This window comes from Taeniopygia guttata, chromosome 9, assembly GCF_048771995.1.
Source record: "Taeniopygia guttata chromosome 9, bTaeGut7.mat, whole genome shotgun sequence".
NCBI lineage: Eukaryota > Metazoa > Chordata > Aves > Passeriformes > Estrildidae > Taeniopygia > Taeniopygia guttata.
In genome coordinates, this window is record NC_133034.1 from 2,062,938 (window position 1) to 2,088,183 (window position 25,246).

Genomic DNA, 25,246 nt, shown 5'->3' on the forward strand with positions numbered 1-25,246 from the left:
TTTTGCATCATGTCCCAGCAGGAGTGGCATTTTTGGGTGGCAGCGTGTGACATATGTTGTCCCCAAGAGCGGTGTCACCCCTCAGCTCACCCCAGAATCAGACACGGCCTGATGGTGCCTGGAGCTCCACCCTTCACTGGGTGCTTGGGTAACAACCCCACCAGCTTTGAGAAATGTGCAGTTATAGCCGAATAAACCACTGTGTATTTAAAACAGGAACAAAGAATGTGCAACCCTTTGGTGCTGGAGGTTCTGCTCACTCAAAGAACCACTGGTGTCTACTCCAAAGAGTCCAAACTGAGGGCAGTCCATTTTTTAGAGCCAGTATTCATCCTGTCTAGGGCCATGCAAGTCTTGGATTGTTAAGCCAACATACTTTTTAGGGCTATGTTTTTATAACAGTGCTAAAATGTGAAAAAAAATCCAATCCCACTCCATCTCACAGCAAGATGCTTGCTTGCAAAGACACCAGGGGTTTGCCTTCTTCCCCTGAAGTGGTGAGCCGTGGTTCATTTCTAGGAAAATACTGTTCAAGCTGTTTCTTTTTACCAGAAAACCTTATTTTATAAGGAAAAATGTTACCTTCTCAGCTGATGGTGCATCTTTGCAACAGTACACAGGGGTTTAGCCCAGAAAAATAAACTGGATGCTTTTTTTTGTGTGGCAAAATCATAGATCGTTAGACTAATTAGATCAGTCCTAATTTAAGCAATGTAGACTGTTCCTGTGGGCCTGCCTTGAAAGAATCACTGATGGTTCCAGAGTTGTCTTTCAGAGCTGTTTTGCAAGTGCTTTGTGCTGGAATCCATCCTGGGAATTTTGTGCTACTTGCTGTAGCTGTGCCTTCCTGTCATCACTGTCCTTGTAAGTGACTGATGAAATAAATCAGAGAACTCTGGCTGTTGAACCTCCAAATAACTTCAGATGGTTACAGTTGTGTGACCAGCTGGCTACCTACAGATACACAACTGCTTGTGGGGTTCTCCTCATAGATGGTGAGAAGTGTTTTTTATAAATCACTTGTCCTTGGAAAGCCAGCAAAGGGCACAGATGATGTTGTTGAAGCACAGCCATAGTTGTTTCTTCAGTTATCTTGCCGAAAATCCTATTAAAACTGTGAATTGATATTATTAAGTAACAGCTGACAGGTTTGAACTTGGCAGATAAGAATTTTATGAATCATCTTTAGGAGTTCTGTTTTGATGAGAGGGGAATAAGAGTGATTGCCACAGCTCTGTGCCACATCCAGCCATTCTCCTCAGGGCTTTCCCTGCTCTTCTGGATCATCTTACCATGGTGCTGCTGGGTGTCCATCAGCCTGCTACTGCTCAAACACTCCCAGTGAACTCTCTGCTTTATTTATCTGTCAGTGGAAGCCCAGCAGTGTCATAAAAGGTTAATTCCACATCTGGTCTCCAGCTTTCTGCCAGCCAACTGAGTCGCTTTTACTTGAGACTGCTAACTTGAAAAAAAAAGTCATTTTACTCTATAATTACAGTGTATAAAATAATGTACATCTGTATTGAAATCGAGTATACAGAAATAATAAACAGCTAAATTTAATTACCAGATCATTCATTGTATTCACAAAAAAGTTTGAAGGTGGAATATGTAGTGAACAGTCGACGTCAAGCCAGCAAACTGTAACTGATTCTGTGAAGTGTAACAACTGAATTATTTTCTAGAAAACTCTTCAATGTAGTGTTTTCTTTAAAAAGGGCAGTTTTTCTCTGGGGCAGCAGAGTGTAGAGTTGTCTCTAGTCTGTTTCTGGCCAATAGTTTTGCAGTTAGCTGTAACTTGTTAAGCATTGCTGGCTTGTAAACGATGAAGAAATTATGAAGCCAAGGCCTGAAGAATATGTGCACTCTGGTTTCTACTTCCAGCACTTTGGATACATTGCCCAGCACAGTCTACAGAAACCATTATTTGTGATTTCATGGCAAACTGACCAGAGCAGAACAAATGATTGTGTTTATTGCTGGCCCATTCTGTTGTTATTAAGGCATCTCCTGGGCTGTGCACCCACTGCCTGTTTTCCCTTTGCCTCTGAAGCAGTCAGCCTGTTTTAAACCTGGTGTTATTTCTGTTATTGATAGAATCAAATACCAGAATAAGCCAAAGTTAGTGTACATCAGTGGCACCAAAATAAGCTGCATTTTCACCCCCCTTCTCCCTGTATAAGAATGTATAACAAACTGCTTAAACTTAGAAAAAATGAGAAGAAGAAATAGTAAAAGAAGGAAGTGTCCTATAGGACTGTGTTATGGAGAAAAGAGTGTGGGTTTGCTGGCTGAGGCAGCAGTCTGAGGGGGTGGTTATTTCCTATAGAATTGCAAAGCTGTGCCAAGACTGGCAGAATAGACTTGTGCACATAAAAGAAGCAAGACTAATCTTCAGCCCAAGACAGAAATTTTCAGATGGTCCTTCAACGGTGTGTTTCCTGTTGCTGCTCTTGGAAGTCAGTCTTCCAGCAGAACATGTGGAAATGGGTTTTCCCAAGTGTCATGGCTTTGCCCACATTCCCAAATTCCAGCAGGGGTCAGCTGCTCTGACACTCACATTGCATGAGTTTTTCTTGTGGCAAACCACTGTCCCAGCTCCCAGCACTGGAGGAAAGGCCAGGAAGGAAAGTGTTCTTCTGCTCCCAAAGTCTCACTTTGAGAACTTTTTAAAGCCCTTACAACTTTTCATAAGTTTTTTAAAGTTAAAAACAGTATTGAATTACACTTGGAATCAAGCAGAGCTTAAAGGAGGTAACAGTAACCTGTCAATAATTCCGTTCATTGATTTCTGATTAATGAGCAGTGTCTGTAGCTGTTGGTGTGAACAGAGAAGGAGGCATAGGCTTCTTTCCAGCTCGGGCAGAAGTTTTATCAACAGCTACAGAACAGGGTATTTATCAGATGTCAATGTAGACAAGCTCATGGGGAGGCTGTTAAATAAAGACCTCACCCCTATGCACAGGAATGGAAAGCTGCTTTTTTCCCATCTGGTCTATATTGTGAAGGACTGATGAACTCTAAAGACTGTCAAGGTGAATAAATTCAAACTTTTTTTCCTCCCTCTTTCCAAAACTGACTTTGCTTGCTTACTTCTGAAACTGTTTTGGCCCTGCCTTGTTAAAAGCAGCTACAGGAGGTGAGTAGGAAGCAAGAGGTGCTTCTGCTTGGCCCAGGTTCTGAGCACTTCAGGGTTTTCTCTGGCCCAGAATGGCTTTGGAGCAAGGTTGCTGTGTTTCCTCCAAACGCTGGTGATGTGTCAGCCAGGGTGTGGTAGACATCATTCTCTCATTAGGCATCTTTTCTAACATGTGTTTATTAACATGTTATTCCTTATCAGCTTCATCAAGAGCAGCTGTGTTTATGTATAGGAAGACTGCAGTTCTAAAAGCAGTGAGGCACGTGGGAAAGTAGGGTATCAATAAAGAGCTTTGGCCCTGTGCTCTGCAGGGGGATAAATAAGGAAGATAAGTAGGAAACTTCAAATGCTTGGAAATTTTGCTCCTAGCAAAGTGTCACAGAACTGAAATTAAACTGAAAGTTACATGAAGTTGTTTACAAAAGCAGTTGAATGAATTTTGAGTTCTCTCTTTGCAAACACGATACAATTTCCTTTGTACTTATATCCTTTTTTAAAGTAATCTGAGACAAACCCAAACCCAACCCCTTGTTCATCTTGTTTAATGATGGTTTTTAAGCAATTATCTTAAACATGTTTAGAAATCACTTTACACCCAAAAAGCAGAGTGATGAATGTTATTTGTGTGCCATGTAGATGTATGTCTGGGTGTGATTTTTCTGCTTTGTACATTGTTCTCCCTGTAGCACATTGCAAACAGTTTGTACTTAAGTTCTACTGCTGCAAAATATTAATATGCTGTTCTTTATTTTGGCAAGCTGTAAAGATGCAATGGACATGAAAGCATGAAAAGGAAGCCATTGTTCAACCAAGTGTAGCTTTCATTCATTCTGGAGCTCTGTAATAAATGCAAGATGTTGAAAGGAAAGGAGCGAAACATTAGTGTGGTCCTGAGAGACCCAACAAATAATGGAGCTACTTAAATTTGTCATTCTTCTTTCTTGATTACAGTCAAAATCTAAAATGTACACAGATGTTATTTCTGTATAGATTCTGTATAGATAGTTTTGGGAGTTTGAACATTGTTAAATATTTTTGTGATGTTTATAATATAACTGTTTTTTTTTTTGTTTGTTTTTTTTTTTTTTTAAAGGAGTTTGTGGATTTTTTTTTAATGGAAGTCCAGCAGGCAGTCAGTTACTGCAGAGTGCAGGGAATCACTGATTCCTTGGAGAGTTGCTGCTTTAGCACAATGGTCTTACCTGGTCAGTTCTGTGGGCAAGGTGCCAGCTTGGAGTGGCACACAGAAATCTGGTGGCAGTGGCAGGAACTTCCCTTTCACACGGGCATGTCATGGTTTGCAGTGAGTGTTAGGACTCTGGTTTTTGAAGACAAGGGGGTTCAGGCATTAATATCTTAGCCTCAGCTACTCTGGGGCAGAAATAATCCTCTCTGAGCAGAGATATCTGGTGTGTAGGTTGCCTTTGTTTTGCTGAAGTTTCCATGCTAATATTCCTGTGTTGGATCTCTGAAAAGAAAAGAATGTAGGTTTGGGCTGAATCATAATCCAGCAAGTTGGAAGTTGCTTAACCTTGCCTAATGCTCTCCATCTGAGCCCCACAGCTGCTTACAGAATAAGGATCTAAATAGTTTGTGAAGGTCTTGCATGAGTGAGGAAGGCAAATGAACCTGCTCTAAGCATGGCTATCATATGTCAGTCCAGATTTTCTTGGAAAGCTCCTATCTGTGTGTGTTCCCTGAGACCACATCTGCTGCCTTCCATGCACTGTAAGGAATCCAGAGCTCATGAGATGAAGGCAACTCTCAATGCAGGCTCTGACACCAGCTCGGTGCACTTCACTGAATCTTTCCTTGAGCTCACATCTTTCCTTGAGCTTGTGTTGCTGTTTGTCTCAGAGTCTGGCAAAATAAACACACCCAGAAGGATTTTTGTTGCAGAAAGTGTGTCAAATAGATGTGTGGTACTTCTGCATCTTTGGTTCTTGGCTGGAGGATAAGGCTGCAGGAGAAGAGGTGGTGGCCTGGACACAAACTTGGAGAGCTGTTGCACTCGATTAGACTAAAACAGAGGTGACAGCAGTTAAAAAACTCAAGCAGCTATTCCTGCTGAAAGGAGGTCATTCAAGTTGGTGAACGCGGTGTTTATGTGACATGAGAAACTTAATATCTACCTGTTTTTCCCCAAAGAGACCCCCAGGTGGTGGGAAAATAGAGGAGATATTTGGAGAATGCTGGTGCAGCGACCCTGAGCAGATTGACACATTCGTCCTACATTAATTTCTCCCTGTAGCACTGTTCTTTAGCAGAAACACTTCCATTCTTGCAGCATTTTGTGACGTGCAGTGGATTTAAAGCAGGATTAAATTCCACTGAAGAAGTCCGTGGTGTTACAGTGCAAGAGGTGCTGTGAGATAAGGCAGGAACCTTTGTGATTCTCATTGCATGAGGAATTTGAGGTGTGGCTGCTGACTGAGGAGAGGGGAAGTGTCCTCTGTGTGAGGGTGGATGTGTTTCTGTCAGAAGGGAGCTCTTGCTCCAAACCAAGCTGTGCCATGCTCAGGATGAACGAGCACTAATGCTGTACCTGCAAAGCAATGTTTGTCCATCTGTGTGTGAATCAAGGGTTTGAAGAAACTGAAAAAAGTTTAGCTAGATATAGTTAGGGGGGATAGAAACAATTAAGAGTATAGCAAGAAGAGTAGAAATAATAAGGGATAGTTAATTATCAGCAGATAAAGTAGTTAAAGCTAGGGTAATACATCACTTGCCTGTCTTTACTTTGTTTAAAGAAGCAGGTTGTGATGAATATTTAATTGTGAAAAAGAAGAGGATCATGGCCTGCACCTGGGCCCTGAAATTTGAGCTGTAGCAAAGAGGTCCAAAGCCTGCCAACAAGGCCAAAGTAAAGGGTCACTTTGTCCTCAGCAGACCCCTGTCCCATTTCAGAGCCCACAGACACATTTCAGAACCCACCACCCCAGTGCAATCAGGAGACTGCATGGGTGTAGAAGGAACTTCAGACTTATTTAAATGAATTTTAATATGTAGCAGGGGTAGGTGGGGTTAGGTAATGAATATGTATTAGGCATTTTGGGAATGATATGGGTATGTAAGATTTTTTAGATAAATAGAGAGCAGGAGCCTGTGATTTTTTGCACTGGCCTTTGGGAAATAATTCCCTTTGTGCCGGGCACTGTCAAGAAACACACCACTTTCTGATTTTACCTAGCTGGGGAGTTCAGTTCCACACTTCATGTGTGTGTGACAGACTGACCATAATCCAGTTTGAGGGCTGGGGCAGGCTGGGCTGGGTGGCCTGGCAGGGTGGTGCTGTCACTGCAGCAGCAAACCCAGCGTGGATCTTGGCAGAGCTGGGCTTGGCCCCACAGCCCCTTCCAGAACCCCAGCAGGACAGATGGGAAGTTCCAGAGGTGAGCTGTGTTTGATCACTGTGTTGGAATGTCCAGGCACAAGTGTTTGGTGAGCACATGGTTTGAACAAAATTCTCCCCATGGAAGGTGATGCCGCCTGACTTTCATTAAGTAGCCACCAGTGTGGGCATTCAAAATTCAAAACTAACTGTTGTTTCACTTCTCCTGTAGTCTTAAATCAAAAAAGGATTTCTCAGCAGCATAGGAACAAACCTTGCTCTCCACCTTCCTATTTGTTTTCATAAAAGTGGAAGACAAAAATCTTCCAAATCTGGTATTTTCATCAGGTGTTGGATTATTTCAGTTAAGACTTATTTCTGTTCAGAATTTATATATTTGCAATATATTCTATGCTGCTGGTAGGGTTGTGTTGAAGCCAAAAGCACTGAAAAATGATCAAATAATTCTCCCAGTGTATCTTTAGGCTTAGAATTCAGCTTTTGATGAGTTCATAACGATCTGAAGTTTGGTGTACTTGATGGCATAGATGAGAAGCTGGTCTTGCAGATAGTGGTAAACTTTTCTTGTAGTTTAGAAACTTTGTACAAAGTACCACACAGAGTGCACTAAAAAGCACATAATTAATCACCTCATCAGCTCCTGCCCTGTACACAACTCAAGCTGTCCATTGTTGCCACATCATTTAACTGCGTGAAGCCCCTTTAAATAATTTCTGATTTAAAGGTCTAAGAACAGTAATTGGATTGTCTCAAACATTTCTTAATGCCTTAAAAATAGAAAAGCACCTGCATATTTCCTTCTGAAATGTAAATGCCCTCAGGCATGAGTCACATTTTGTGTCTGACCAGTGGTTATAAGGAAGCACATGATGCCTTACAGCAGTTTGCAGCTCATCTGTTATCCCAAGCATTATTTTTTTGCCATATTTTTGGTGTGAGGGCTCTTCATGCAGGAGCAGTGAAGCTATTTGCTATAACAATTTTTCCCTTACGCCATGAAAAATAAATGTCATTATTACATATCATGATTTCACACTTGTCTCAGAATAATGCAGAATTTTATTTAATAGAATGCAGAATTTCACAGTTAAGAGGTTTGAAAATAAAATGCTACATGGTTTCTAGCCTGCAACTTAGTATCCCAGGAATCTGCTGGAATCTCTTTTTTTGGGATGCATGCTGCCAGTGGATGTTTTGCTCATATGTTTCACTGGGGCTTTTTTTTTCTTGGGAAAATAACAAGACTAGCATCTTGATAGATGAATTTAATTTAATTTTCAGGTAAGGAGAGTGATGTCTGCAGTTCTGCCTTTATGGATATGGAAGATAAGGGAAGAGTGTAAGATTGGTGACACTTTAGACAACAGTCCCTGCTCCCATAATTTAATGATAAACTGAGTATCTGTAAGGGACCATGCATAGGGAGGAAACTTAAAAACCTGGTTTTATGTTTTGTAATGCTTCTATTGAGTTTTTACTATGATAAAAAGAATGTTTTGGTTTCCTTTAGAAATGAACACATTGAGGTGATCTGGCAAACAAAAACCCCTTTTAACACTGTGAGTAGCACACAACAAACCACAGTTTAGATTGTGTCAAGATTTCTATTCTGGATCCAATTTTCAGAATCGTTGTCAGCTCTGCTTCAGTCTGAAACTTGGCAAGGTGTTTCTCTGCCAAGAATGTTCTGTCATCTTTTTCAACTCGAGTGTATCTGGTTTCTTAATTTCTAGGATTTTATAAGCACTTCCAAGCTATTAGTTGCTGTAATAGCAGTGTGAGTGCTGAAGTGATTTTTCTGCAGCAGAATGCTGCTGCTGAATGTCCAGTGAGGTGTGCTGTATAATGTGTGTAGTTAAAGCACACTTTGTGCTAAAAGGGATTGTAATGCTTATGGCAGCAGCGATTCAGCTGCCCGGGGAGCTGTCCCAGGGCCAGCACAGTGCTGCAAACCCTGCCCGTGTGTGCTGATCTGGAGCTGTGTCTTGTGTCTGCTCTGTGTGGGGCTGTGCTGCAGAGCACAGGGATGTTCCATGAATGGAGAGGGGGATTACAGCAAAACCCCATTATCTGGCCAGGCCTCGGGAGGTATGGAGTGACAGATCTCTGCCCCGACTGGAGCTGCTTGCCACCCAGGGGAGTGCGAGGATGATTTATGTCAGAGGCTTTTTGTTGGAGAGCTTCCAAAGAAAGCAGTGGGAAAGGTGTGGATTACTGTCTTCTGTGTCATTAAAAATAATCTGGAAAACTGATCCCTTCCTTGCCCTGTCCATGAATTCTAGCACCCCAGTCAGTGGTTTGGGTGTATAATACTTACCATGTGCCATTTGAAATGTCTTAAATATGGAACTCCTTAAATATTATTATTTCTTAGGCCACTCAGAAATGGTGTAATTAAAGGAGATAGTTTTTTCCTGATTTCTTTATTTCACTTTGGTTTTGGATCGTAGTGGACGTGATGTCAAGTCCTCCCCAACCACTGGCTGGTGTCCATAAATGGCCAGTGTTAATGGGGAGAGAATTTATTCACACAGCATTATTCTTTTCCTTCATCTTGGGGTTGTACTTTGCAAGAAGTGCCTCTCAGCCACCTGCTCAAGCACTGTGAAACAAAACCTTCAGCTTCTGTGTATATTCAGTTGCCTCACAATTGAGCTGAGGGCTGCTTTGGAAGTGTATCCATCTGAGCTGCCCAAATGCAGTGTGACTTCTGAAAACCACCTTACACAGCCCTGTGCTGTGCTCCAGTCGTGGCTTGGAATCTGTGCAAGTCCTTGGTGGATCAGGGTCTGGCTAGTGAGAACAGACTCATCTTTTTGTTAAGAGAAACCATTAAGTGTTGCCTTCATTATGCACAGGCAATACTTGGGGATCTCTTTAATCACATTTCTACTGAAACCTGTATTACCTGCTACTGCACTGATATTGCAGATTTCATGTAACTATTGATGTTCCTGTTCAGACAGTGTTAGTCCTGTGACCAAGATTTCAGGTGCCTGCCATTAACCTCTAGTTCTTTCTCTCCCCTGCCCCTTTTTTAGAGGCCTTTGAGTCTTTGCTTCGCTTTGCTGAAAACCGCACAAGTTCCCTGTTTGAGACAGCTTACAGACCTATGGCAAAAGAAGCAGCAGAGCCTGTTAAGGAGCTTTTTACAGACATCTCTCTCTACATTCTGGGCGCAGAGACCACAGTGGAAAGCGCAGTTCTGCGGTTCTTTGACAGTCTCTTTCCTCTGGTGTACAGCCGGCTAATAAACCCAGGAATTACAGATCTGTCAGAGGACTATACAGAGTGTCTGCGGCTCACAAGGCAAGACATAAATCCTTTTGGACACTATTCTAAAAACATGGTTACAGAGCTGTCAAAATCTCTGTGGGCCAGCAGGATGCTGAGCCAGGCCCTGAGCCTGGGCATTGAGGTGATAAATAGCACGGAGCACGCGGCTCTGAGCAAGGAGTGCAGCAGGGCGCTGGTGAAGATGCAGTACTGCCCGCACTGCCAGGGCCTGACGCTCATCAGGCCCTGCGTGGGATACTGCCTCAATGTCATGAGGGGCTGCCTGGCCAGCGTGGCAGAGCTGGACGCACAGTGGAGGGAGTTCATCTCCACGCTGGAATATCTGACTAACGAAATGGCTGCCTCGCACGAGCTGGAAACGGCCCTGGCAGGGATCTGGAGCTCCATCAACGAGGCCATCCTGCACGCACAGCTGAACGGACCGCAGCTCTCTGCCACAGTAAGTGCTCCCTAATTATTGTTACTCCCCTTCATCAATTTCCTCCTTCAGTGGATAAACATTTAAAGAAGGTGCTGTTGTCTTTGCAGCAGTTTTTAGTCTTTAACTAGATCTGTGTCTGATAATCCATGCGGACTTTAGTTCTGATGGGGTTCGGTAGAATCTGCTTTGCAACGAAAGGGTTGGGGGGATTTGTTTCTTTAGAAGGAACCAAGTAAAGCAGAGACCTCTGCCTTGTCTGCATGGTCCCCTAAACAAAAATTTGGGGTCTGTGATACTGGATATCAATCAAGGGTTATTCTGGCATGTGGGGACACCCACAGGATTTGGTATAAGGGCCTAGAAAAGTGAGCTTTTAAATAAAGGCAAAATAATTAACTTACACAATTTTACAGTCCCTTTACTTTTGTGTTGTCTGAGACATCAGCAAGGTGCTACAGGTCTGTAATAAGTACACCTATCATACAGAAGTTGGAAAAAGAGCATGAAAAAGTCCAAATTATTTGGCAGCATTTACATAAGTAAAGGATAAAAATCCATTTGAATTTGAAACAGCTTTGCGAGTGCTGTAGATTAAGGGGAAAGAACTAGGATGGTAGAACTGTCACATAAATAACAGCAGCATATGACTGACAGGTATTCTCTCAAGGTGTTGGAGATCAGGCTAGAAATTACTGAAATGACTGATGATGTAGCTGACTACGTCTGTATTAACACAACTGTCAGTGGAAAAAAATGTAGCAGTGTGGCTTTAAGTAGGGTATAAAGACTAATCTAAAAAATGCAGGTAGATCTGCCTGTCTTTAAAATAAAGAAATTCTTGGAGAGAACAAAGATGGAAATGCACAAATTTAAATATGTATTTTCTGTGTAGAACTTTGGTCATCACATCGTGTAAGAGAGAAGGTAGACTACAGGTGCCACAGAAAGAAGCTGTCTCAGAGTCTATTATAAACAAAGGAAGGTTTTTTTAGTAGGAGAAGAATGCTTCTGTGTTTGTAACCTTCCAAAATCCCTAATATTGCAGCTCCCTTCACTGTAGAACACCTGACAGAGCCATACCTAGATTCAGTATAATACATAAATTATAAAAAAACCCCAACCCCTTGTTGTAATCTGATAGAAGTTCACTTGGTGTTTTAATTAAAACTCAGTTCGTATTTAATTAAAACTCAGTTCTGCCTCAGTTTTCCTTTCCTTTGCATGAATGGCAAACTTACTAGTTTATCTCAAATCCAAAGATGAACATGGAAAATCTCTAAGAAATTTGTCCAGGTTCTTGAGTAGGATGGTGGGCACTGGAGCCTGCATGTTCTGCAGGTCTGCATTGTGCTGAAGTCTGGTCACTGTGTACCTCATGGAGGAGTGTTAAACTTAGAACATGCCATGTACAATGTTCCTGCATCTGCCCCTATTTATACTCAGAAGTTGTTTTTAAATGAGTCTAAAAGGGAACTAGAAATCAAAGTACACTATTATTGTATATTGGTTTTATCTGACTATAAATGGATACCTCTAGAATCATTGTAGAGCATCATTGCTAATTTCAGCAACAGAATGCTAAAACATAACTTACCACTGTCTTTATCAGCCTCATAATTAACATGCTCTTGTTTAGCTTACTGAGGAGTAAAATTCATGATCCAGGTGAATATTGGATGATTATGGATGAACTCAATGGGTGTATTGCTTTTCGGTGATTTGGAAGTAGAATTCTCTCTAAGGTGTCTTTCAGGCTCTGGATTCTCTTTAAAGATTATTCAAATAATTTTATTTTGGACCTTCTTAGTTCCCTAGCAATACCTTTAAACATCTGCCTTCTTCCATTTGGAATAAGTTCAGAAAACGCTCTTGTTTTTGAAATGCCATTAATTCTTTTTTCCCTGAAGTTATCTTTGCTTTCTGTCACTGGCAGACCCGCCATGTGCAGAAGAAGGTGTTGTTGTGTGTTGTTCTAGGGGCTGCTCAGTAGGATGGCAAAGGATGTTTGAAAATAAAAGCTATGTCTCAATGTGTGTGTTACCCTCGATCCTTTCAATTGCCTGCAGAGTAAGATGATATTTAGAAGACAGAGCATGTTTCACTATTTGAACAAGCATTCATCTGATACTGGTTTAAAATTTTCCTGATTAGTTACAGAGGATAACCATTATTTAGAAAATTGAGCCTAATTAAGCTTTATTTTCTCCTCTGAAGAAGCGGAAGGGAGTTCAGTGCTCAGGTTCAGGATTTCCTGCTGGAGATGGCTTCTGGGAATCCAGGCTGTGATTCTCAATTACACTGGGGCCATTTGATTTGTACCCAGTGTTTTACTGTTGGTTTTTCTTCCAGGATTCTTTATTTTCTCCAGAAAAGATACATTCTCTTTTCCTTCCCTAAGTGTTTAGAGACCTTTTTTTGCTAGTGAACTTTACTCCCCAGCTTCTGTAAAAGTGGAAATGTTCAGCTCAGGTAGTTTCCATTACAAATGCAGTAATTGGTTTCATTTGATTATAATGGAAAACTCATCCAGGAAAGCAGAGCACTCCTAGTAATCTTCATTTATCCTGAGGCAGCCTTAATTAATGCGCCTGCCCTTTTAGGAAACATTTTACATTTTTAATAGACAATATGGCTAAAAATTAGGGTTCTTTTTTTCTGTTGTTGCCTGCCTGGATGATAATGAATAATGGAAAGTTAGATTATGGTTTTTTTTAGAATGCGGAAGGGCTGAAATAAACCAATAAACCACTTAGGATATTTTGCTCAAATGAGGTGCAGTCAATTGATATTAAATCTAAACCTAAAAATCCTATTTGTATGAGGCGTGCATAACTTCAGGAGAGTGGCCTCTGCTGATCCTGTCCATTACAGCCAAGAGAATTGCCTGATTTGCTGGGATAGCTGGTGTGAAAGGTCACCTTTAAGATATTGGTAATCTCTGCTCAGATTGCTGGGGATGTGCCATGCCATTTGTTCAATGATGCTGGCTTGCATCCAGCTTACTTAGCCTAATGCAGGCCAGCCCGGGTCTGCAGCACCAGCAATCATCAGCATTGCTTTCATCTGCTCAATCTAATTGTCCTTCCTTCTGCTTGGGAGCCCTGGCTGCCAGCTCCACACACCCACTTGGTTTACCCTTCCTTAGCATTTTCCTCTTGCTTTATTTCTTTTTCTGCCTTTCTGTTTTAAAGCTGGTCTCCTTTTTCATGTGTTCGGTTGCTGTATTGCTGTACAAACTCTGTACTTATGCATGATTCCTGATGTTAATTTTATTTTTTATTCAGAGTGAAAATAAACTACTCTCAGCTGAAACACAGAGAGGAAGAAGAGGAGGGGCAGTTCTGAGGTGCATGTGCTGCTGGCACTTCAGGCAGCAGTGGGGTAACAAACACTGCCCACCCTCCTGGAGCCAAACCCCACTGAGGTGCTCCCATGGCTCGTGTAGGGCCAGCAGGGATGTGCAGTCCTGCTCCAGCAGGTTGTGTATGGGGATGGGTGCTGGAAACAAGGTGAAGATTTCTGTTGGATAGAAATGGCTGGAATCTGACCAGTTTCCCCAACTCCAGGTCTGAGTGCTTCACTTGGGGCTGTCAGTGAGGCTTGGCCATCCTGCCCCCACAGTGGCACTGCTGCTCCTGCCAGGCACCTCTGATCTGTGGGATGGGTTTCCTGCTGGGCCAGTGGGCACTCGTGAATCACCAGATTTCCTTTAGCTGTGCCACTTCTTGGTTCCAGAGGTTCCCCTCTCCTGTCTCTGGAACAGAATCCCTTTGCCTGCCTGCCCACAGGGTGGGACATGCAAAGGGATGTGTGCTAGCAGAGTATCTGGAATGTGGGAAGGCACGTGTTTCTCTGTGTTCTTGCTGCAAGGAGCTCATAAGCATAAAGTATTTATCTTGTTGCTAATGTTATAATGGCTGAGAAAGCATTAAGTGAGGAGAATGTAAAAAGCCACAGACCTGCTATTTTTACAATGGATAACTGTTAGCCAAGAGCAAAGTCCAGCATATTGTGTTTTGTGATTTTAGGAGTAATAAAAGCAAAAGCTAATAAAAGGCTTGATAGGGATTATAAAAACGAGATATGATCAGAGATTAAGCACTAGGAGAAAGCAGAAAGATGTGCCTGGAGGCAGTTAATTTCTTGGAGAAAATCTCACCAATTAATGTGATAACAGTGATATAAAAAAGTGATAGAAGAATAAACTTCGGGAAGATGAGCAGATAGAGGCAGGAAAAATACAGAAAAGGAGGGATGTTTAAGATGCAAGATGCATGGAATTGCAGGAGTGTCAGGAAGCACAGAAATAGAAATTGTGATCAAAATTGGATCAAAATCAATGACAGCCTTTCTACAAGTTATGAAGATATCAAGGAGGAAGATGAATAATACTGAAAAAAGATCCATTAAATACCATCTGTGTTTTAAAGGGTCTGGTTTCAGGTTGTAATGGAAGAGACTCTCTGATGCCTATTTTTGGCAGATCATTTGAGTGTTGTTTCTTAAAAGTTCATGTGACTCAGAAGAAATACAAGAAAGGCATGAGAAGGTGAAAGCTTCTAGCAAGGTCTGTTGTCCTTGCTGACAAAGGAAATCCAGACAAAGGGGTTGGACTTTCCGTGCCTGTCCAGCCACTTCTGCTGTGCCCTTTGCAGCTGGGGATGTCACTGGGACCTGGGAGGCAAATTGCAAAGAATTAACAGCAAATTAGAGCTTAGGGGAGTTAAAAAAAAAGACCAAACAGAAAATACATGTAGATAGATGGTTGTTCTTGGTGGCTGGTTGATCAATCTCCTTCCATCAGTGGGTTTAAATGTTGCATTTAACCAAAACAGATGACCCCTGCTGAGAAGCAGCATATAAGACCTTTGCACTGAGCAAGCAAACTATGTAGATACCTTCTAGTCTGAATTTAAGGATAGAAGGGGACATCTGCCTGTGGAAAAACATACTTGGGGTATCCTGGAATGCCTGTGTTACTCCAGTGGCCTTGAGCCAGAACTTACAGGGGAGGGGCCTTTGGGGAAAACAAACATAAAATCTTACTGTAAATTTTCTGGTAAAAATAAAACAGTGTCTGGAAGGCTTACAGAAAATAACTTGAGTGTCTTAAATTATGAGTAATGCAGAAATAAACAAAAAAAGACCCAAGTTCTGTTGAATGGTCACCTTTAGGGAAAGAAAAGCTTAGAGAAAAGAGTGCCAAATTTGCAGCAGCGGGAGGTTGATGCACAGTAACCTTACAAATTTGAAAAGGAAGTGGCAGTACTATGAACAAAATAACTTTGTGCTGAGTGAGTTCACAGCAACAAAGAGTTTCTGCCAGCCAGTAATGAACTGCTTGATTAATGACATTGAATGGTATCATAAAACACTCCTGGAGACTTTGGAGAACACTCAGGGCTGAACTCAGGTGCTTCCTTCCTGCAAGTTTTCCAATTCAAATGATCAACACCAGCTGTCAATAAGTATAAAAACTGTACTTAGCAGAGGTTAAAGCAGTATATTCAATTCCTTGTGGTTAGATTGCAGAAAACAACCGTAAAATAGGACAGGGAAAGGTATGTTACTTTAAATGACATTTTGCTTTTTCTAAACACTTAGCAGGAAACCTCCTCTGAAAACAGAAACTGGAGGAGCCCTCAGTTGTGATGGGGTTTGTGTTAAAGATCTCCAAGCAGCCCTGTTTGATTCAGCAGCACTTCTTGCAGTCCTTTCATATTTGGTTCTCATGAACTCAGGTTATGTGGATGTACATCAGGTCCAAATCCTTTGTGAATCCCAGGGCAGGAGGAGACCTTCTAAAAGCCAGGGGAATTACCCCAAGGGCACGCTTTGCAATGACTGTTTATGTGGGAAGGGGAAGAGGATGGCTTTCATCATGGTGTAAAACATGCAAAAATAAGTCAGCATTAAATTCCTGGTTTATTTCTCTTGGGCTTTATACTCATTAAGATACTGTTCTCATCTTATGGTCAGTCATGGGTGAATTTTGAAAAAGCAGTGGAGCTATATCTCTGGAATCAACTGAATTTCATGGAGTGTAAGCATCTAATTCTTGTAGTCAGCTTTGTAAGTCTTGCCACATGCCATTTGCTTGATTTAAAAGCATTTTGACACTTGAGTACTGTATTTCTGGAAATAATAATCTACATTGTTTAATGCATTTGCCTTAATTCCATCTGTTACAGAAGTCCTCTGGAGAATTAGAGCTCATGTAGCCTTGAACAGCTCCCTGGGGGGATACAAGGAGCTTCCTGGCCCCTGTTGGGTAATGACAGTTCTCTTCCATGCAGGTGTTTGACACCACAGAGTAGCCTGATTTCCTGGTGGTAAGGATCATCTCATCTGTAGTGATGGAACTGCTTGAAATGAAGTATTTATGTCAAAATGGAGTAGGTTAAATTGAAATACCTATTTCCAAAAATCTATTATCAAGTGGAGCAGGAATAAAGAAACACCACGTAATTACAATTGCATTATTTCTGAGAATATTTGCTGGGTGTTATCCAGCTGTCTTGTTGTCTGACTGAACATGTAGCTAAGAATTTGATTTGACATAAACTGTGCAGCCTTCAGTTGCTTTTGCAGGAGTGATGATGCATTTGCATGGATGTCTCTTCATCCCCAAAGGCTTCCTTCACAAGGCCCATCTTGCCTCCCAACTGGCTGCTCACTTGCTGGTAGTGCTTAACCACACTGTTAATGACTCATTAGTCTCTAGTAAGATGAAAAGCTCTCTTCTGCCTGCTGGAGCAGTATTCAAGTTCTACTTTTCATTCCCTAAATCTTGGATTTTGTGTAAGTATGTAACCTAAAAGGCTTATGTTAAACATTGATATCAGTGGAATTGATGGACGTAACTTTTAACCTGCTTTTGGTCTGAGACCAGCTTTATCTGTGATTAATCATTTGTGGTTAAGGTTTTGGGACTATTTGTCATTTTGTGACTATTTTTCCTGTTTACAATCAAGGTACATTGATTGGCTTAATTTTATTGCCAAAGTGTTTGTTGAAAATGTGTCAGGTATTTGTGTGTGTTTGTGACGTCCCAGAAATTCTGTTAGGTGAGTGTTTTCTGGAGATATGCATGCATGCTGCTTCAAACCAGATGAAATTCTGCATAATTTGGGTTCTTCTTCTCCATTGCATGTGCTAATGAAGGCTGTAGGGCAGATGTCGAGAGTAAGGACAGCAGGTTAATGATAAGTAAAAAGAAATAGCCTGCTTTCAGAGCAAGAGGCCTAAACAGTGCTGTAAAAAATGAATTTTTAAAAAAGATAATTCACTTCATATTATGGATACTACCTGTATTTAGGTAAAATAATTCAGTGGCAATAAATCCCTGAAGTTTACATTTTTTTCCTTCATTGTTATTTTCTTTAGGCTTGAAAACAATGATACCTCATTGATGTTACTTCTAAAAACATCCTTAAAAGGGCATGGCTGATGGAGCAAGTGTCCCTGACCACTGCAGGGCTGTTCAGCCTGTCTCTCTGTGATGTTCAAGTGCTGTCAAGAACAACACAAGCATCCACAAGCACTTGTGCACACACTGATACTCACAGCCCCCTGCTTTTCTTCACACCTTCAAAGCTGTGTTTTTTAATGTGGGTAACCAACTCAGCTCTGAAAGTGCAGCAGCAATTTTTATTTAATAAGAATGAGCTCATGAGTTCTGCTGTGGACTTGGGTTGGGTTTTTTTGGTGTGATATGGCCACTTTTTCTCAGAACAGCTGCTTTGCTTCACTTTGTTTTACAAACCCAGGCTCTGGAATTTTTCAGCACCACCTTATGGTTCCTGGAGAATTAGATCCTGGGAACTCCAGCAGCAAGTATAATTAAAAGTAAACCCCAGAGTCATCAGCTGTTTTAAACATGGTGAGAATGGTGCTCGTTTTCCCCCCCAAAGCTGAAAATGCTCAAGGATACCTCGATGGTAATGTGAGTGTCCTGTTTGACTTTAGCTCGGTGCTGTGGGAGAGGAGGATGTGCCCAAGGCAGATATGAGCTCCAGAACACAAGGCCTGTCAGAGCCATAATCATAAAGCTGCCAAGAGAGCAGGGCTGTAATTTCCCAGAGCCAGGGCTGTCACTGAGCACTCTCTGTCTTCCCTGGAATATGAGACTGGTGTCAGCGCTTCTCCGTTATTAGAGTTGAACAATGAAGGATGTAAATATGGTAAGAGTCCAGGATTTTGCTTGAAGCACAGCACTGAGCAAGGCAATCAATGGGTGGGATAATATTTATGGAAATGATGATACTCAGGATGACAGATGATGTGCTTAGTGTTTCAACGAGTGTTGTGTACACTTTATTCATTGTTTCTACTTCTTTCTTTTTTATTCTGTGCACTTACTGTAAGCCTCCACAGATTATGGAAGTCGTCTGCTGAAATTGAGTGTTATTTTCTATTATGAAATCAATTTAAACTACAAAAGAGAAATTAGATGTGCAGGTTCTTTTTACAAAGCTGACTTTCTGTATTGTGGTTTGTTAAATATGATGGATTTTGTAGCTGCATTGCTTTAGAATTTTGGTACTTCTGTTAGTTGTGGTTAATTTTTGGTCTTATAAATTAATAAGGCATGGAACAATGAAGTTGGAGTGTTGCTGGGTTGGGGTCCAGTCCCTGGTAAAAAATGCAGCTCGAGCATATTGGCAGCGAGGCTGCTTGTTATTCATTGTGAGGCGTCTGGCTATGGGAGTGTTAGATGTTTGACAGCATTGAATAGATTCCAGTCAGCCATACAAACTACCTCCACTGGAGTGGAAAGGACCATAAAATTGTTTTAGCAACAGCTAATTCTCCTGAGTCTTTCAAGGCTTTTTTTCCCTTATTTTTTCTTTAACCATTTGGTTGCCAGTAGAGGATTTGCCACTTCAAACAATAAATGTTCCCAGATTCGTTTCATTTTTAAGATAGGTCAGAAAGCTTTTAATTGATTTTGCATTTAGCATAGTTTATATTTTGGGGGAAAAAATGACCAAAAACCCCAAACAAACACCAACCACTGTACCTTGAACAGTGTTACATTTTGTTGAATTAAAAAAATGAGCTGTAAAGTAACTTTTAAGTTTTTTTTCTATCAGTAACTTCCAGTCCTGTTTTTATCAGTGAGGCATGTGGGGGCTAATCTGTTAACTTATGGGTCTTCATTTCATGTCCCTGCTCACCTTTTAGGGGCTGCAGTGCCAAACAGTCTTAGTGCTGCAGGTTCTTTTACAAACAGCTTGGGGTTTTGTTGGGGTTTTGTCAGTTCAATCTCCAGCTAAAACTGTGTAATAATTCTTCTGTCTTTACTTTGAATTCCTTTTTTTTTTTTTTTTTTTTTGCTCCTAAGTAGCTTTTGGTGCAGCCTTAGAAAGGCCACATGTCTCTCTAGGTTTCAAGTACTTAAAAGGAAATGCAGGTGTTCTATAAATGCAGGTACAAGAAGTCAAATAACTACCATTTATAATTCCATTTTCCCTTATATAAACTGCGCCCACTTCTCTGGTCTGTATAGACGTAGGTGGACTGGAGAAAAACTCAGTGGGAGTTTTGTATAGATGTATGCAGGTGAACCTGGTGGGAAGAAATGATGATGTCTGACTCCAGTTCAGAAGGCTGAATGATTTCTTTATTATAACTGTGCTATAATACATTAATATACTATTTAAAGGAGATACTAAGACTACATACCTACTTTTTCTAATTACCATATCTAACTCACTCACAACTCGTGACCCTCTCTCAAGAGCCCAGCCCCAGGTGGGTTGGATTGGCCATCAGGCTCAAACAATCCTCACCAGAATCCATCCAAGCATCACCCCAGGTAAACAATTCTCCAAACACATTCCACATGGGAAAACAAGGAGCAGAAATAGAAATTGTTTTCTCTTTCATTTCTCTCTGTGCACCTCTATGAAAAATCCTGAGAGAGAGAAGAATGTGCCTGCCACAGCTGTGGACATTAGTCTGTGGATTCAGTGTGTGAAAGAACATAAAAATGTGTTCTCCCCTGTCAAATATTTCATGTGACCAGTGCTGGCTGCCTCCCGGTGTGCCACAGTTGAGGCATGAGCTGGAGCCATGTCTGGAGCCACAGGGACAGCAGCTTTGGGTTGTGCCAAGGCAAGATGGAGAGTGAGGAGGCCCTCAGCTGTCACAGCTTCACTGAAGGCACTTCAGGAACTGGGGATAATGTTCAGCTTTTCCATTTGTCTTGAGTTCAAGGCTTCAACCTGCTGACAGTAGATGGGCCATGGGATTGGAGTGAAAAGCCACTTGGCACTGTTGTCACCTTCTGCCCCAAAAGAGGTTGCCTCTTCTGAAGACCTCTGTCTTATAGGTTGGACTTGATGATCTTAGAGGTCTCTTCCAATCTCATTATTCTGTGATTCTGTCTTGTACACTGGGAAAAAGAACATATTTCATTCAGCTGGGTACAAAATTTTCTTTTCCTCTCCTTTTTCCCAGTAAATCATTCAGTTAGGTTAACATTAATTTGAAAAACTGAGGAAAAAATGACCATTACTAGCATTTGGTGTTACAGTAGAAATGCTGTAATGCTTCCTAGCTGTGCTAGGGAGGGCAGCAGCATCAGCACATGGTGCTGAAATGCTTAGATTGTGGATGAACCTGGGGCACAGCTTGGAAACAGGGGCCTGGTGGCTCGTGGGGTGTGTGTCCTGTGGCAGATGAGGTGAAAGGCCCTGGTTATTTTTTTGTGCTTCTCTAGGTTTTATTAATTGTAGTGAAGCTTTACTTAATTTTTATTCTTCTAGTCCAGCTATACAAAACCTTCACTGAGTTTTCTTCCTGTCCACCTATGTCTGTATAAACCAGAGAAGTGGGTGCAGTTTATATAAGGGAAAATGAAACTATAAAAGGTAGTTTTGGACTTCTTATACCTGCATTTATAGAAGACCTGCATTTCCTTTTAAATACTTGAAGCCTAGAGAGACATGTGGCCTAAGGCTGCACAAATGCTTTCTGTAGCAGACAAATGTTTTCTGCAGCCATCCAAGTGTCTGCCCTGACCAGCTCAAGGCGACTCTGCTCAGAGCAAAATTTGTCATTTATATAGAAAAATACACAAATTTTGTTGTCTGTGACATCAAGCATGTGTTGGCTTATATGTCACTAACTGGAGATTGTATAAAATACCTGATTTTTCAAGTCAGGACAGAGCCTGAACATTGTGACAGCTGCATTACACCTGAGTTACTGGCAGTCACTGACACAACTTCCAAACCTGATTTTTTACAATGCTGAGAGCCTCTGTTTCCTTACCTGAAGTGTATATTGGTGCCTCTAATCTCTGTTACTTTGCAAACCTGCTGTGCTCTGCACTATCCCCTGTAGTTGTTTTCTGGGAGATCAAACAGTTTTAATCCTCTCTAATGAAATTGTGTTGCTTTTATTACAGACCCATAGCTCATGAGCTCGTGAGCCATGGCAACATGTGAATCCTCATTTTCCCAGAGGTGGGCCTCATTGTTACAGAGCTCCCTAGAAGGCATTTACTACTGGAAATATTGATAAGGAACAGAGGATAGGGGAAAGAGGAAAAAATACAGTAATTTCTAGACTGTCTCTTTCAAGCATTCAAGTCTGTGCTCTAGAGCTGGAGTGGATCAGGAGTGCAGTTTGGACCTGGTCTGCTGGGCTGGCAGGAGCAGCAGGAAATTGGATGTACAGGAAGAGGATGGAGGGGCAGATGGAAGAGGAGATTGGGCCATTTCTGCCCATTGCTGTACCCTTACAGAGGGATCCTGGTTTGCTCCCATGGCATCACAGTGGCAGTACTCAAAGATTTGCACATATTTGTTGGAAAGGTCCATTGGCTCTTTTTAGGGAGATGTCCATGCTTTGTCCCGTTTTCTTTCTTTGTCAATACTTTCTGTTAAAAACTTCACTTAGTGAGATAGCTTGTTTTGACTCACTGCTGTACTTGATATATGGAGTTTACCCTTGGTTCTCATTCCTAATATGATCTCTGTATTGTAATTACATGCTTTCCCCTCTATTTTTTCCAGTGAGTGTGTGACACAGATGAGAATTTGGGGAGTAAAAGCTCAGACTCAAGGAACACATCTTTTAGGGAACAGCAGATTGCAGGAAGAAGTTAAACATGGCAAATTCTCAGGAATTGTCCATCATGTCTGGGAAGGTTTTTTTTTTGTGACAGGAATTTGTCATGTATGTTTCTGAACTGCTGGACATTGGCAGGAGGGGAGAGAGGCACACACAAAGAATGAAACAGTGATTTGAGGTAACAGAGAAAAATTACACTATTCATAGTTAGAATGAGACAGGCAGTGGTTTTGAGAGAATCTTGTTTGTGTGGAAAGAAAAAGGGGCTAACCCAGGAGAAAGAGATGTAGAAGAATATGGAGGCAAAGCAGTGGGAAAGGCACGTAGGAAATTGAGGTACAAGACATGGAAAAGAGCTAGAAGAACAATTACGGACTCCCCCCCACCTCCCCTATATTTGAAGAGTCTGGAATGCTGGTGAGGACCTATCAACATCAGTATTGTCTGTCTGCCCCTTAGACTGTCCTGCTTGCCTGATCCTACCATTTCAAGCTGGTTTTAGCCTTATTTTGCCTATGCTGGAGGGGGCTTGGCTGGACTAATCTGTGTGTGAGTTCTCCAGAGCACTCAGCCTGACCTTCTCAGGTGTTTGCTTCCCTGCTGCTGATACCTGGGGAGGGACAGGAGTGTATCTCCTTCTTTCACACCCACACAGCAGCACATCTTCAGGGCATTTGTCCAGTTTCTTTTGCTGCTCTCCTTTTAATTGGTCCTATGGGTCTTACAAAAAAAGGCACTTTGTGTTTTGTTTGGGTTTTTGTGAGGTATGTGATGCATTACCCTGCAAGATTTAATCATTAAGTATGTGTAATCTGTACTTCTCCTTGTCTAAGCTTGCCCAGGATATGCCTTCAGCTGTGGGGCTTCATCTGTGATGGAATGATGAAGTCACCTTCTTTCAGGATTTGAGCTGTTCCATTGGAAGACTCTGAATTTTGATATGAGCTTAATTCTTCATGGTGATTAGTGGAAGTAGCATTTGTCATGATCTGACAGTAAAAAATAAAGGCTTGATCATTATAGTTAACTATGAAAATGTGTAATCAGTCCATGGTTCTATTTTGAGACCACATGTGACCCAGGATTTCCAATTCATAAGACATGATACACTTCAAAAAGTCTTTTCATGTTCCCCCCCAGTGCATGTGAACCCATGAAAATGTTTCATCACTTCTTTACAGTATTCTGTAGTATAAATACCATCTTTTGACATCAGACTCCAAAGAAGTTGTCTTTGTCCCATCATTACTTTGTGCACTAATGGGTGAGGGGGACTTAAAATATTAGCTTTTGTCATTGCAAGGGCTGAGTGGTTCCAGTTTTCCTTGTGTACATTGTCTGTAAAATGCTTTGTGAAAGGTTAAGGATAGAACAAGAAAGTCTGTGCCTCACTGGTTTTCTGCCAGAGACCTCATGGCCACTTTTGCTTTGGAACATCGAAATGTTCTTGAGCCGAGCCATAAGACTGTAAATAATTTTCCATTTTTGCTCTATTCCCCCCCCATTTCTTAAATTTCTGAGTGAAATCTCTCCAAGGAAGTACACTTACTCAAACAGCAGAAGGGAAACAAAGATTCTCAAATCTGCTTGGATTTCATAGCCTTCAAAGCTGTGTGGCCTTGCAGGGTTTGTGGGACAGAGCTCAGTCCTGCTCTGTTCCCCACCTGACCCTCTTCAGCCATTGCTACCACCTGGGGAAGGTGTTACAGAAATGAATTTCCCACAAAGTTCCTGGGCCCAAACTATCTCTTGCTTTGATTTTGGAAGCTGATTATCTTTGGGTATAAAAGTTTAGGGTTATTTTAGGGTCATTTCTCACCAACACATTGGTCATGATTAGGAAAATAATCTCTCTATTTGAGTGGTTTTGCTCAAATGTTTGCTTCTGAAGTCTTTTTCCAAGTACTCCCTTGTTTCCCTTCCTCTTTTATCTTGGAGTTTTAGATTTTTTAAATATACAGAGAAAAATTAGGTACTGAAAGCATAAATGATCCAAAGCTGTGTTACTTGGACTTGGCATTATTTAATTTACTTTTTCATCTGCATACTCTCTATTCTTTCACAAATTGAATGGGAGAACCCCACTTTCACTTATCCCTGTGCTGCTTTGCTTGTCCCGTGCAGAGTTAGGGACTAATAAATTGAATATACTTCATATAGCTGCCTTTTCAGTAGAAAGTGTCTTCAGCATATATTGCAATCAGACCACTGTACTTGAGGTTAACCCCCAGCCCTCTCTGAGCTCAGTCCTGAAAAATAAACAAAACTCTGGGAAAAGAGGTTTACTTGGCAGAAGGATTGAGCTAACATTATGGATATAAAAACACAGGGCTCACTTCTGCAAGAATCTGAGCAGTCTGGCCCCATTCCCATAAAGCACTTAAGCCCAGGCTTTGTTTTAAGTGAGCAGGAGATTGAGTGGCAGCTGGAAAGGCTGAACTGCCAATCCCTGACCCTGCTTGTGCAGCAGGACTCGGGTTCCTCATTCAGCTGTGCCTCAGCCAGGGCTGCTCCTCCATGCCCAGGGGGCTTGGCAGCTCCAGGGGGGATAGGTGGGATGGGAACTCCAGGTGGGATGGCAGCTCCAGGTGGGATGGCAGCTCCAGGTGGGGTAGGTGAGATGAAAGTTCCATGTGGGATGGCATCTTCCAGGTGGGATGGCATCTTCCAGGTGGGATTGCAGCTCCAGGTGGGATATCAGCTGCCAGGTGGGATATCAGCTCCCAGGTGGGGTAGGTGAGATGAAAGTTCCATGTGGGATGGCAGCTTCCAGATGGGATATCAGCTCCCAGGTGAGATTGCAGCTCCCAGGCAGGATATCAGCTCCAGGTGAGATTGCAGCTGCAGGTGAGATGGCAGCTCCCAGGCAGGATATCAGCTGCCAGGTGGGGTAGGTGAGATGAAAGTTCCATGTGGGATGGCAGCTCCAGGTGTGATGGCAGCTCTATGTAGG

The 25,246-nt window shown here is 41.9% G+C and overlaps 1 protein-coding gene across 1 annotated transcript in view; it reads left to right on the forward strand.

Annotated features, from left to right (window-relative positions):
- LOC100218614 (glypican-5) overlaps positions 1-25,246 on the forward strand; it is a 348,060-nt gene that overhangs the window by 72,738 nt on the left and 250,076 nt on the right. Inside the window, exon 3 of the mRNA XM_030279863.4 lies at positions 9,533-10,227. Within this exon, the coding sequence (XP_030135723.4) occupies positions 9,533-10,227 (695 nt within the window). The remainder of the gene's footprint in view (positions 1-9,532; positions 10,228-25,246) is intronic.